Here is a 14,886-nt window from a genome sequence, read left to right on the forward strand (position 1 = left end):
GGGTTAGGCCCTACAAGCTTTTCCATTTAGTCTTATTCAGTGTTCCATCTCACTAGAGCCCTCAACTAGTGTGACTTAAAAAAAAGAAAGAAAGAAAAAGAGTGGGTGCTGAGGTTTTCAGCAAAGCTGTTTTAGTGGTCAGAAAGGGCACCTCCTCATCCTCCTTTTGCTAGCAAAGCTGGTAAGATTCAACCCAGCATGTTTTTGGACTCCTCCTCGTCGTCATCTTTTGGAAATGAAAGTCAGTTGACCTAAAAGAAACCTGTTTCTAGAGATGTTTATTAATTGTCAAAAATGATACATGGTACTGGGGAAGATTTTGCACCTGTTTAAATCTCATTGCAATGAACTGGAGTTTCATAAGAGCATGGTGGTATAGTTTTGCATTATTATATATCTGTGTCTCATGGCTTTCAATTAGACTTGTCTAGACACAATTATATGCATGGTTGCATCTTTTATTTGAGTTTATGGTATGCCTTAAGGCCAATTCATGCATCACTCATAGTGGAATGGATGTTGGCTGAGGATCCAGATGGCATGAGTACAACTCCATGCAGTTACCTGCATGTGGGAAGCCTCATTCAGGTAGTTAAGGCTAACCATAATCAACACTGGGTTCTGTGATCAAAAGTAAAGGCTGATTTGTTGCCTGTCTTCTATCTCATCTTTATAAACTCACATTGCTGCTCTCTGCAATGAAATACCATTTTTTAGTAACACATCACAGAGGGTAAAGCTTTCGAAGAATGCAAAATTCTCATTTGTTTTACATAAAGACTAAAGTGACTTTGTATATGGAAGAAAGCTGCACCTTAACTTCAGAATAAATTAGACTGATTAATTGTGCAGCTCCATTTTGATAAACTGGGAGAGCTACTATTTTCAAACTACTTTCAGTGATGGTGCATAAGTGCAGAGTCAGGCTTAGTGTTAGATGATCCAGCAATGATGCCCTCGCTATTTTCCCTCTCTTTGATTTGTGAAATGATGTTACAGAATAATCAGGAAATTATGAGCTTAAATAATATTTCTTTCTGGGCAGAAATATGAAGCATACGACAACTATCTGAGTTTATTGTTGGAGCAGGCAACAAATATTAGTGATGTCGAACACATTTTCCATAACTGTTTTGAAAACAACTTTTCCCATGTGTGTTTGCCACGCAATTTTATAGCAGAGAATCTGTCATGGTAATATTGATGTATGCAGACAGTTCAGGAGAAATATGTTTGAAATCTCTTAATTTTAAAAATTTTTGTGCATATGTATGTTGTTGGGGGGCTTTTTGGTGTGCACATGCCTGGAAGTCATGGCTGACTTCTGGCATACTCTAGTCTAGTGGGCCTAGTATGCTTCAGAAAGGCTGCTTGCTATTGCCTGCCTGAATCCTGGCCCTGGTATTCTTTGGAGGTCTCCCATCCAAAAACTTGCCAGAGTTGGCCCTGCTTAGCTTCCAAGATCTGATGAAATCGGGCTTGCCTGGGCTACCTAGGTCAGGGTGACATTTGAAATCTCTTGTGAACATGTTTGAGTAGTAGTAAACAGATGCAGGACAGAAGTGGTTGTTTGCAGTCAAAGTTTGCAGTCAAAGACTGAGCATAAAAATGTGGGAGATCCTTTCTTGTTTCTTTCTAAAGCCAGACCCTATGCTTCCACAACTCAATATTGTTACTAGCCCTGTGTAAATGTTTCTATCCTTGGAACCTTCTTTCATGCACCATGATTGTTTCTTTGTATCTGATCCGCCTTTGTATCTGTCCTGAACCTGCCTTGGCAGGGAGGGCGGGATATAAATAAAATAAATAAATAAATGATATCCTAGACCATTTGAATTGTCAAGAAAAGCTATAAGTTGACTAGTCAAAGATTGTCATACATTAGTCAAGAATTTTGAAGTAATAACCTTATTACAACAACAAACCTGGTAATTAAGTATTGTTTAAAACATTTATGGCAATTATAGAACAAATTGGTTAACTAAAACAGACTTCTCACTGCTATCTTAGAGCCTTTTCATTCTAGCATAAACTTTTGTGTACTGGAGCCTGCTTGCAGATACAATGGGTGAAATGCCGTACTGTCTGCATGATGAGAAAAAAAGAAAATGAACTTTAAAAAAAAAAGTAAATAACTCCTAGAACTTTTAACAGGCTTGTGTATTGTGGTTTAGAAAGCATTCTGTAAATTGTGACATTATTTGCCAAATAATTCCTCTCTCACTTTTTTATCTAGAACCCTGAGATCAGTCTGTAGCTTCAACACCTTTCAGTAAAGAAATTAAGACAAAAATAAAGCAAAGTAACAGCAGGCAAAAGAAGGCAGCTGTCCAACTAGTATTGTTTAGAAATGCTTGCTGTTTATAGCAGACACTCATCCACTTTCACCTGCTGCAGATTTAGGGGACAAGAACCCTGTACTCTTGCCCATGGTTAAAAACAAATGGGAGCCATAATGAAATAAGACACAACCTGTTGCCTGCACATTGTTTTCAAGGAATAGTTGACTGAGCACAAATGATTTTGACTTGTCAATTTACCAGTATCCCAATCCTATTCTGTTCCTTCCTGGGCTTCTTAAAGGCAGCAGGTCTCTGGAGAGGCATCACATACATTTTCTGCACAAGTAAGAACTCCTCTGCATGTTCTGAAGCAGTCCAGTTTTCAGGGGCAAACTGCCTCTGAATTTGGATGTTTCATTGAACTGTTACGGCTTAAAGACTCTGAAGAGTCATATACTTCTAAGGTGTCCAGGTGCCAGTTTTACACATTCCTAGTTCAAGGGCTGTAGGGTGCCCTCCAATTTCAGCTACCAGTGCAAGACAAGGGCAGCAGTTGCTTGTCAGTCATCTTTGAAGAGGGAAAGAGTACTTGATGGTTGCTTTTATCTCTATTCAGTTGTCTACTGTTGAATGCAAGTGTCAATAACTGCAACATGTAAGAATTAATTCTGTCTGTGCAACAGTTCTTATGATGAACTATTTTAGAAATGTTGCCCAAGTTTTTGAACCCAGCATTAGGAGAGCTTTCATTCACTTACAAAGACACATCTCTCTTTCACCATAGTACAGCTGCTCAAACCTCAAGAAGGTGGGGCCAGCACATGACATTTAAAAATCTTAGACTGTTCTAAAATGTCCTTAACCGTGTGATATTTGTGTGTATGTGCAAGCTATTTCTGTCCCCCTTAAAGGCATTTGAAAGCTACAAATGTGCATCTACTGGATCTGTCTCCTGTTGAAACAAACAAAGCATTGGAATAGTAAATTCCCTAGACCATTGCTAGACATAGCAGATGCTTATTCTCCCTCTTTGTAATAACCTTTAGAAATTCCACAACTTCTTGAATGGTCTGTTCAGCTACCCAACTGTCATGCGTTTTCCCTCCCATTATCAGCTGTGGTTCTTTCTCTCTGTGGTGACCCTCCAACTACCTATTGTATTTCAGCTGAGCTGATTTGTCTGCAAGGAAAGTTAGTGTATTTGTCTCCTCCATCTTGTACATGGTACCTGTGATGATGATGATATTATTATTATTATTATTATTATTATTATTATTATTATTATTATTATTATTATTATTATTATTATTAAATTTTTGGATTTATATCCCGCAAATGGGCTCAGGGCGGCTATTTGTTTGTTTGTGGATTGGCCAATCCTTGCTTCTGCATAAAAACATCAAACATATGATAAAACATATAAATAACATTAGTACCACAAATCTAAAAGAATCAGATGATGAATTCCAGTTATTTCCCAATTTCAGACTGCCGACCACTTCATGGGTAGAGAGAGAAGAGGGGCAATGCAAGTACAGAGAGCAAGCAAAGGAGGGTGCCAGCCAAGATGGAAACCATCATTGTCCTCAACCAAAAGCCTGGCAAAACATCTCTACCTTACAGGCCTTGTGGAATTGCATAAGATCCTTCAGGGCTCTGATGGTGTTCAGTAAAGAGTTCCACCAGGTTGTAAACTCCAAAACCAATTTAATGTGACAGTATTTTGGAACAGTTATACATTCAAATAGCACACTGTTCCCTTTAGAGTCTTATCTTTAAACTATCCCCTATCACCTCCCATTTAGCTGTTGTTTTGTGTAATGGTTTCAATATTGCCTCCTGTTTTAACATGCCAAGTTGGATACTGAGTAAACCAACATAATTTCTGAAAAAGTTCACACTGCAAATTCGGTGATAACTAGATTTAAAAAAAATACTAGCAGTGAACTTTCCTGTTTGATCAAAAACATGAAAGATGAATCATGTACCAGTATGCATCGCATTACTGGAATCTGGAAGCCTCTCAGTGTGACTTGAGTAGAGCTATGGTAAAGATTCACTTTGTCATCTGCATTTTGAGTCATTTATTATTTTGAAATCTGTGTTTGTATATAGCTATTACAGGAATAGTTTAAAAGACATCTCTGTATTTGCATGTTAAAAATGTAAAGGTAGTCTCCTGTGCAAGCACCAGTCATTTCTGACTGGGGTGACGTCGCATCATGATGTTTTCATGGCAGACTTTTTATGGGGTGGTTTGCCATTGCCTTCCCCAGTCATCTACACTTCCCCCACAGCAAGCTGGGTACTCATTTTACCGATCTTGGAAGGATGAAAGACTGAGTCAACCTTGAGCTGGCTACCTGAACCCAGCTTCTGCTGGGATCAAACTGAGGTCATGAGCAGAGAGCTCAGACTGCAGTTTTAAATCTAATGTTGGCAAAAGAGGCCATCAGTAACTGAAGTGGAGTGCCATTGGAATAGGGGCCAAAGCCAGACACTATTATACAAAAGAGAGATATGGCAGATAATAGAATTGCTTTCCCTATGAACACTTTCCCTATGAAGAAAGGTTAAAACACTTGGGGCTCTTTAGCTTGGAGAAACATCGATTGCGGGGTGACATGATAGAGGTTTACAAGATTATGCATGGGATGGAGAAAGTAGAGAAAAGTAGTTTTCTCCCTTTCTCACAATACAAGAACTCATGGGCATTTAATGAAATTGCTGAGCAGTCAGGTTAAAATGGATAAAAGGAAGTACTTCTTCACCCAAATGGTGATTAACATGTGGAATTCACTGCCACAGGAGGTGGTGGTGGCTACAAGCATAGCCAGCTTTAAGAGGGAATTGGATAAAAATATGGAGCAGAGATCCATCAGTGGCTGTTAGCCACAGTATATGGCCACTGTGTGACACAGAGTGTTGGACTGGATGGGCCATTGGCCTGATCCAACATGGCTTCTCTTATGTTCTTATATATATATATATATATGTGTGTGTGTGTGTGTGTGTGTGTGTGTGCACACATATATTGGCCACTGTGTGACACAGAGTGTTGGACTGGATGGGCCATTGGCCTGATCCAACATGGCTTCTCTTATGTTCTTATGTTTTTCAAATTACCAATTCTAATGAAACTATGGTCATTATTCCCTTGCTTTCTGTATATTCTAAGGCTGGAGTTCAAATGTCATCTTCCTATTAACGCTGTAGGAATGCTAAATCTATTTGTGTTGTACCAGTACAGTCAAATATACATGCTGTGGTTGCGACATAAAATTGGTTTTAAATCATACCACGTGGTAGTTGTTCCTGCATGGTGAGCCGAATGCACAGCATCTGGATCTAGGCTGTCTATCCCTAGTCTTCAAAGATAAGTGTTTGTGGTGGAGCTATTGCAGATGGCTCTAACATATGCTGAACATTTTTGGAGGGCTGATATTGCAAATGTTTCTCTTGACATTTTTTCTGATCTTTTTGTGCTGTATTTGAAATGTTAAGAAATACTACACAACTTTTTAAATATATGTCTGTATCTTTTTTTAAAAAAAACAGATGACAGTATCTCTGCAGCAAGTACATCTGATGTCCAAGACCGCCTTTCAGCTCTTGAACTGAGAGTTCAGCAACAAGAAGATGAAATCACAGTTCTGAAAGCAGCCCTGGCTGATGTATTGAGACGTCTAGCCATTTCTGAAGATAATGTAGCATCTGTGAGGAAATCGGCACCAAGTAAAGGTAGGAGGCTTCTAGTGCGGATCACTTTCCGTTCACTTGCAGAACACTCAGCCATCAGTTTATGCCGTTCAAGAGTGAGGTTGAGTGGACAGCATAGTGCCCCATGAATTGAGCATAGACGCTAGAATGTGGCCCATAATCCTTTGCATTGGATATGGATACCGTGGGGCTAGGCAAGAGCTTCTTTGCAGAAGAGACTGTGGTCTCTTAATGCCACAGGAAACTTGAAAAACATTCATTTAATTCCTTTAAGGGCTGTTTTACACATTACTACAAGAGATTTATTTATTTTTATTTATTTATTTAGAAAACTTACATTCCGCCCTTTCCCATAACGGGCTCAGGGCGGATCACAACATAGATTAGACAATAAAACCAACAAGTCAAATTTAAAACAATACCATAAAACCAAAGCAACAGAACGATAAAACTAAATAAGGTGCATCACCGATGGAAAGGGCACACTCCACAAAATACAGTTTTTGGCCGAAGAGGAAGTGATGGCGTTAAAATCTGCTTTCAGTGATACTGCCACCTTATGATGTAAAGGACCACTTAGACATCAGTCTTGGTCATCATGTAACAAGTGTCTTCTCCCTCTGCCTTAAGTTCATTCATGGGTAATTAGCAGAGGCAGGAAAACTGCCTATATGTGATAGCCCCAGTTCCTGTGGCAAATGGTGTGCTGTCTTCTGGTACTTTGCTATACAGCATTCAGGGGAGCAACTGGCTAAATGGAGGGCCGTGTTGAGTAATTTATAGAAGAGCTCAGATTGAGTTTTTCCATTGTCTTCCATCCCGCCCCCCTCTTCAATTTGTAGTGTTTCATTTCCAGCTAAAAATGTTTTGACTTTTATCACAATACCTAAGTATTCATGGATGGTTCAATTGAGTGATTAGGCCCTTCACTAGGGCATTTTCTTGTATTGGCCTCAAGGGCCTGGTGGTGGATAAGAGAATGTGGGTAAATTTAAAAACAAGCCAGAAGCTGAAACTTAAAGTGGTTTAGAGTCACTATGGATCACATATAGGGACTGTATCAGGCTGCCACAGTCCGGTTGTGTATCTAAATCTCACTTGCCTGTCATCTAGCAGCCATCTGTTTGAATTTACATTTCACGAAATCTTGGAACTATCTGGTGTACTTTTCTGTTTGTTTGTTGGGGGTATGTGTGTGCCTCTACTTGCATTATGTGTGGAATGGGCTAAAATAATCTTCCATTCTCAAAAGCAAAATCTTGAGTTTACCTCTAGTTACTCATGCTGTATGATTTTTTGGGGAAGTTGAAAAACCTGAGAGTTAAGATCAACCCACACTTACATTCAGATGTAACGTGAAACAATGTTATGTGGTTTTGTGAAGGTGCAATGTATAGAATTAGATTGCTGCTTTTCTGTGGAAGAACATAGTTTTCATTGTACTGAAACCACAAGCTGCGGTTTACAATCTTCTTCATAGACCAGGATTCCAGTTTGGTTTGTATGAAAGAGTATGAATGTTATTTGTGGTTTGCAAATAATTATAAACTATAATTTGGTTCGAAAACAGACTTGGTTAATTAGCTGAGGAGGAGGAGGGAGCGTACTAGCTCAATCCCCCTCCCCATCAGATAGCTACAAGCCAGGGCTTTCAGCAGGCCTCAGATTCAGCAGGAGCTCACAGGAGCACAGCTCTTGAATCTTTTTTGAGGGTTCCCCCTCCTCTTCCCCACCTACTTTGTCCATTGAATAGTAGGTGCAGCTGCATAACAATCCCTGGATTAGGAGAGTGGGCAGCCAGCCAGCCACCAGGGGCTTTGCCATGCCCCCAGCAGCCCTCATTAACCTCTGGAGAAGCCCACGCCACCCTTTCCCCACTTCTTATGTGATTTTGGGTGACGGGTGGCTTGCTGGCCTTTTGACGGGGGGGGGCAGGCGAGCAGACCTAGCCCGGGGCTCTCCTTTCTTGCATTGGGTTGCTTTTGACTGGGGGGGGGATATGCTAATGAGTTATGCTAATGAGGTCCACCCCCAATTTTTTTTCAAAACGACCCCTGGTTGTCAGTACATCGGAACCAGCCATTGTATTGCTAAGGGGATCTAGTCTTTTCAAAACCTGTAGCTACTGGTAGAATTCTAATATAGGAAGGTGTGCACAATCACAGAATGGTTGCCACAGGAGATGGAGCCAATATGCCAGAGCATGAGGTTATATATAACTGTAATAGTAACTCTTTAGTATTTCAGCAAAATCTTTATTTATTTGGAACATTTATATGCTCTAAATAAAGCCATTTTTTAAAAAAAGGCATTAACCATTTAAAAACAAGCGATTAAAAAGTCATCCTGTTTAACAGGAGGATTTTTTTAATATGAGCGTATTGTTTTAAAATATTTTCTTGCTTACAAACAGCTTGACTTCCATAAGGCAGTGAAGCTCCCTGTGTTGTGGTGGCAGCTGCTGCAGAGGAATCTTGTAAAAAAAACACCTGCATAGTCAATGAGTTTGCCAGCAGCAATCAGAAGCCCTGGTGGGCTGAAGCCCCTGGCCATGCCCTCTTTCTAAGAACAGTTGGTGGATGCCAGCAAAGTTCTCAGCGGGTGACATGGGCACCATGTTGATGGTCCCCTGGTGTAGCTTTTTATTTGTAACAGTATGATATAACCATTATTCATACCTGATACACTAGTTCTGGAAGTCTGGGCTTATGTTGATTTAGCACAGTAGTTGTCAGGATCTTTATGTGGCTGTTCCTATTATACAAAAAAAAAATGAAGTCTGAGAATAACGTTCTCAATTTTCCTTGTGTTCTTGTAAATACACATTTTAATGGGAGTTAATTTTTTTTTAAAGGCTCATTGGAAAAACTAACCCTTTGGGAGGGATCAGTTCCATGATACTTCTTTTCAGTATCTTTTTCTTCTGCAGTCCTGAGCTGTGAACTTCTTTAGCATGCCTCCCAGTGAATGAAAAGGCATGACTATGACCTTTGGGTGGGATTCCATGCCATATGACATGAGCAGTTTTTAACACAGAGACATACTTCCAGCATCAATAAAGCCTCCTTAGTGAGTATTTAAGTCGCTCCCTAGAAAACTATTACAATGCCTATATTTGTGATTTGGTATGAAAACCTATGTGATTCTAAATTGGTATGCCCATTTGTGGCCTTTCTAAGAAACAGTCAGGCTAGGCTCTGGGAGATTTGGGTTGGAATCCCCACTCTGCTTGGTGACCTTGGGTCGGAAATTGGTTATAAGGATAAAATGGAGGTGAGGAGAACAATGTTGTGAGTTCCTTTCAGTTCCATTTCAGAAGCAAAGTAGGATGTCTAAAATAAATAAATAAATAAGAATTCCTGGAGAGAGCTGTAGAAAATATAGCTAACATTTTTAGAGGGACTTTGAAAAGCCATCAGCAAAGGAAACAAAAATTAAATCTGAGAACAACAAATTGGGAAAAAATGTGAGTGATCTTGGTTAAGCCCACCATTAGTTATATTAAAGTTGAAATCTTCTGGAATTTTGCAGTAGCTTAATTGCTCCGAATGGCCCAGAAATCTGCCTCTTGTAATTACCAAGTGTGATGAAATGAAATGGGTTTTTTATTTTAATGGATGGACAACCAGATGTCATCTAACTTATTAATTCAGTTTTCCTTTCCAGGACCCCATGATGTTAACTTTATTTTTTTTTTTATCGCCCCCTGTCCTAAAAGTAGGCTTCCCAATCCCCAGGTCCCAGCAGGGGATCCCCTGGTTTTACAGGCTTCCCCCCTCCCCCAGCCAGCTGGCCGGCGGGGGAAGCTCCACCCCCATAGCCATTATGCACCTCCAGGAACGATTCCCATAGGGAATGATGGGGAATTGATCTGCGGGTGTCAGGGGCTCTGGGGGGGGGCTGTTTTTTGAGGTAGAGGCGCCAAATTTTCAGTATAGCATCTAGTGCCTCTCCCCAAAATACCTCCCAAGTTTCAAAAGGATTGGACCAGGGGGTCCAATTCTATGAGCCCCAAAAGAAGGTGCCCTTATCCTTCATTATTTTCTATGGAAGGAAGGCATTTTAAAAGGTGTGCTGTCCCTTTAAATGTGATGGCCAGAACTCCCTTGGAGTTCAATTATGCTTGTCATACCCTTGCTCCTGGCTCCGCCCCCAGTGTCTCCTGGCTCCACCCCCAAAGTCTCCTGGCTCCGCCCCCAAAGTCCCCAGATATTTCTTGAATTGGACTTGGCAACCCTACCTAAAAGGCTATAGTGCATTTAAACCCAGACCTGAAACAAAATACAAGACTCCGTGTGTGTGTGATTATTTTAAAATATATAGATAAAACAAATTGTTTTAACTAAAGCTGCAAGAGGTGATTCAAACTTTCAGGTGGCCACCTAACATGCTCCTCATATCTCTGAACCGCTTCAGAATGCACATGAGTAGATTTGGTTGAAGTCTCCCACATGTCAGTCTGAATAATTACAACTCGAAGCAAAAGCTTATCACCAAGTTGTATTCCCTCCCACACTGAGAAGAAGGAGACAGACTTTGGCAGACTAGACCTGTTTCCATGCCACATCCATGCAGTTTTTTTCATGAATAACCAGTTTGATTCCTCTGACTTGTGGCATTCTTCCTTTGTGTGTTTTAGTGGAATTAAATTACTCTTCTTGCTGCATCTGTATTTTAGCTTAACCAAGTTAAGTTTGGGGGCTAGTAATGGCAGCAGAAGAGGAAATAGCACTTGCTACAGTTCCATTAAAGAGAGCTTTTCAGGAAGATGAGCAAAAAGAGAATTCTCTAGGCAGACAGAGAAGACGGTGGCTTCAAATTCAGTTCAGTTTGTCTGTTTAAAGAGCATACAGATAATTAAGAAGCTAAGGCTTTGACATGGTGAGAATCAACAGTACACAGGGAAGTAGAGTAAGATGTCATTCATCAAGTCTGTGGGCGTAATAAAATGTCTTGTGTGGGTTTTAAGACTTGCTTCTTTCTTGACCTGCTTCCCAGATCTTGTTGTTGGTAGTGAAGATATTGCCAAGAATTTGGGACTATTACAAAGAATGTTCTCTTGCACTTTGGTGCTTTGTGAAATAGACTGCAGGTTGAATCTTAGGAACTGTGAGTGTATTGGGGCTGTCAGGTACACACACACACACACACTTTTCCCTTGGAGGCGCCTGAAAAACTGATGCTTGGAGTCACAGGAGTCTCAGGAACAGAATCCAAGAGGGTATCAGAAAAAGAGGGAAATCAGGATGTGGAACAGGCAATGACAAACCACCTCTGAACTTCTTTTGCCTTGAAAACACCATGGGGTTGTCATAAGTCAGCCGTGACTTGATGGCAAAACACACACCATTCTTCTACGATTATTTCCACTGATGGAAGAGTAGGGAACATTGCCTTGTTCCCTCCTCCTCACAGTAGTAACCCATGGCATGTTGTCCACAGGGCTGCTGTTAAGTCTTTTTGGACCTCTCAGGAGGCTGCTGGAGGATTGGGGAGGTGAAACAGATCTACAGCAAACACGATAGCTTTGTTAAAATGTCCTTAATACCTTACCATTGATTTGCCGGGCATCCTGGGAACCACGCTTTACATCAGACACCTCAGATGACAGAACAGGCAAGGCACTGGGAAGGGCAAAGAGAGGGAGGGACACCCCTCTTTACTGCGGGTCCGTTAGTCTGCTACTGCTGCTGTAGTAGAGCAAGAACAGATAAATTGGGTGGGACTGTGTGGTTCTCAGCTCCTTCTGTATGCACATGATCAAGTTCAAAGTAACTCAAGAAATGTTTCAATAAGTGAGCTAATCTGGGTTCACTGTTCATTAGAAGTAATGTTCTGCAATTTGTCAAGTTAGTATAGTTTGAAATTTAGCATCAGTGAAAATGCCTTAGTCTGTAAGGCTGTTTACTTGAATTAGATTTTTCTTCCCAAATGAAATATTCATATTGCCATCACTGGTGTATAATTTTGTAACTTTTAATTGGCACTGGTATTAAAATGACTAGTAACTTGGCACAGTCAATTGTAGAGTGTGTGTAGCATGTATATAAACAACCTAAGGTTTGTTGTAAAAGTGATAAAAATGTTGTTATAGCTTGTGTTTTGTTTTCAGAAGTAATATGAATTAAGATTTACAAGATATAAATTACCAAAGAATGTATTCAAATACATGGAGATGTTAGAATTGGAGGACATTCAGTGAACCTTCCATCCAGAGGGAAGCGACTTCGCATTCTACTCAGACATCAGTCATACTCAAGAATAGACATGTCCTGGATATCTAAGACATTAATTGCTAAGGTTGGGGATGCAGAAATTTTACCAAAAACTCTAGCAGATCATATTCCAATAGAACGAACTGGGGAGAGTGGAAACAGAAAAGTAAAGAGATAGAGACTAAATGATAACCTCGTACTATAAGATGAAGTTAAACAAAAATGCAAGGAAGACCTAATAGAATATTTTAAATTCAACATTATCAATGATACAACAGCATCAGTAACATGCGTGGTCAGTAAGGCCTTACGTGAGGGGAACCTTACTGGTGATAGCTGCAAGAAAGAAAAAAAGAAAACAAGATCTTCTGCGTAGTCTCTGTGCTTCACACTCATGGGATAGAGCGCCTGCGCCAATCCCCAAATCGGTACCTAAAAAGCCCGGGATTTTTTCGCGCTTGGCACCAGCGGGCATGCGCAGGCGTCCCAATGTGCATGCTCGCTGGTGCCAGAGCGAGGATCCCACCAGTTCCTTTCTGACCGCTGCGCTGAGAGGATCTCCTTTCATGTCCCCGGTCGGTAAAGTAATCTTAGATTGCTTTTTTCCTGTTGTATATAGCTCGTTTGTTATTTTCTTAGTGTAGTTAATTAGTTGTTAGATAGTTAGTGTTGTTTAAAAAAAAGGTTTTTTCCCTGTGTTTTCCCCCTCAGAGACTTTCCTGGGTGGGTTTTTTCCTGGGCGACTATGGAAAGACGTTGGGGTTTTTTTAAGAGGTGCCGCTCTTGTGGGAAGATTGCCCCTCCTGACAGCCATTCCCTCTGTCTTCTCTGTCTGGGCGAGGGACATCGTGTCGACTCTTACACACACTATCTGAGTTTCTCCAAGCAAACTTGTAAGAATCGAGCGGCGAGGCTTTTGGTGTCGTTGGTCGAGTCGGCACTTCATCCTCAAACGATGGCATCGGGCCCGTCGGTACCGATGGGAGAGGCCGCGGCCCCTACGGTCACATCAGCTGAGGTTTCACCGATCAGGACCGAGATCCCAGTAGAGCGTGGGTGTTCCACAAAACGGCCTTCTGAAGTGTCAGTGGACACCCCAGCTAAGAAGCATCAAGATGATTCAGGGACCCGATCATCTGCGCCGAAGAAGGTGAAATCGAAGGAGAAGTGGAAGAAGAGACCATCCCGCACCCCTTTGCCTTAGCATGACGCTTTGACATCGACAGCTCCACTGAGGAAGATCTTGGCGTCCCCGTGTCGTAGCCCTTCAGTGTCAAGAGGCAGTGCTTCACAGCTGCACCTATCGGCATGGAGCAAGAGATCGACCTGACTCAGCGCTCCCACTCTTCAGGGTCCAGGCGTCGCAGTGAGAGTGACTCGGTCCTGGAGGTGTCGGCGCTGATGGAGCCTTTGGCACCGATGGATCAGGCGAGAGGTCGGAGAGAGCTGGAACTGACTACAGTAGCTCGTCGCTTCCCACCACTTCCACCATGGGAGCAGCGCCAATGGCCTCCTTACGCCTATCCCTACCCACCGTACCAATGGTACCCTCCTTGCGAGTTCGCAGACTGGGACCAGCAGTCCAAGGCATCCTATATGTCCAGGCTATCTCAACACTCTAGACGGCGTCCTTCAGCATCGATCTCTGTCCCTCCTGATGCGGCGTAGTTCAACCTCAGTTGTTGGTGTCGATCCGGTCGCCCGTCAGAGAGTCAACGCTGGTGCTCTCAGAACACACTCTATGCAGAGAGTCTTCATCGTCGGACTCTGAGGTCGGTACCGACGATCCGGACCGGGCTTTGGAACCTTCGCCAGTGTCTCATACGGCTGAGGATCTTCCCATCTCACCATCAAAGGATCTGAAGTCGTACGGGGACCTGGTGAAGAGGATGGCACTCTGCCTCTCGCTTCCAGTTACACAGCCGCAACCTGTTGTAGACGATACCGTGTTCGACATCATGCAGCGGGATATGTCTACAGCGGTTGTCCTGCCGGTGACGAAGGTCATCCTACAGGCGGTGAAGGAGCCCTGGGCAAAGCCTGCTTCTACACCCATGTCATCGAGAAGGTTGGACGATATGTACCATGTCCAAGAGTCCGGGGCTGAGTTCCTTTTTACACACCCAAAGCCCAATTCAGTGGTCATTTCCTCCTCGTCGAAGGCCCGCAGGACGCACTCCTCTTCACCAGACAAGGAGGGAAAGAAGCTGGATAATGTCAGGAGGAAGTTCTACTCTCTGGGGCGCTGGGAGTAAAGGTATCTAACTATGCCACATGCATGGCTAGATACCAATACTCAGTGTGGGAACAACTTACCCCCCTCCTGTCTTCCCTGAGTGAGGAGAAGAGGTCGGCTGCAAAGAAGTTGCAGAAGGAAGGCTTTGCTGTAGCCAAACAACAACTGGCTGCAGCAAAGCACATGGTCGACGTCTCAGCAAGGACCATCACTTCTGCCGTCTGCCACTCCTGGCTCAGATCCACGGCCCTCCAGCAGGACACAAGGGCCTTCGTTGAAGATCTGCCCTTCAAGGGCGAAGGCCTGTTCAGCTCTACCACCGACAATGCGCTTTCGGAAATGGATAAAAGTATAAAAACTTCCAGGAATCTGGGCGTACCGGCATCTTCCAGAGCTGCAAAACAGAAACAGTGGCACAAACCTTGGGCAAAGA

At 42.4% G+C, this 14,886-nt stretch overlaps 1 protein-coding gene across 6 annotated transcripts in view; it reads left to right on the forward strand.

Moving 5' to 3' along the window:
* The window catches only part of EML4 (EMAP like 4), a 309,941-nt gene that overhangs the window by 165,756 nt on the left and 129,299 nt on the right, over positions 1-14,886 (forward strand). For all 6 annotated transcript variants that reach the window (XM_060247476.1, XM_060247471.1, XM_060247454.1 and 3 more), the window contains exon 2: positions 5,841-6,023. In XM_060247476.1, the coding sequence (XP_060103459.1) occupies positions 5,841-6,023 (183 nt within the window). The remainder of the gene's footprint in view (positions 1-5,840; positions 6,024-14,886) is intronic.

Source organism: Heteronotia binoei, chromosome 1 (genome assembly GCF_032191835.1).
Source record: "Heteronotia binoei isolate CCM8104 ecotype False Entrance Well chromosome 1, APGP_CSIRO_Hbin_v1, whole genome shotgun sequence".
In the NCBI taxonomy this organism is placed as follows: domain Eukaryota; kingdom Metazoa; phylum Chordata; class Lepidosauria; order Squamata; family Gekkonidae; genus Heteronotia; species Heteronotia binoei.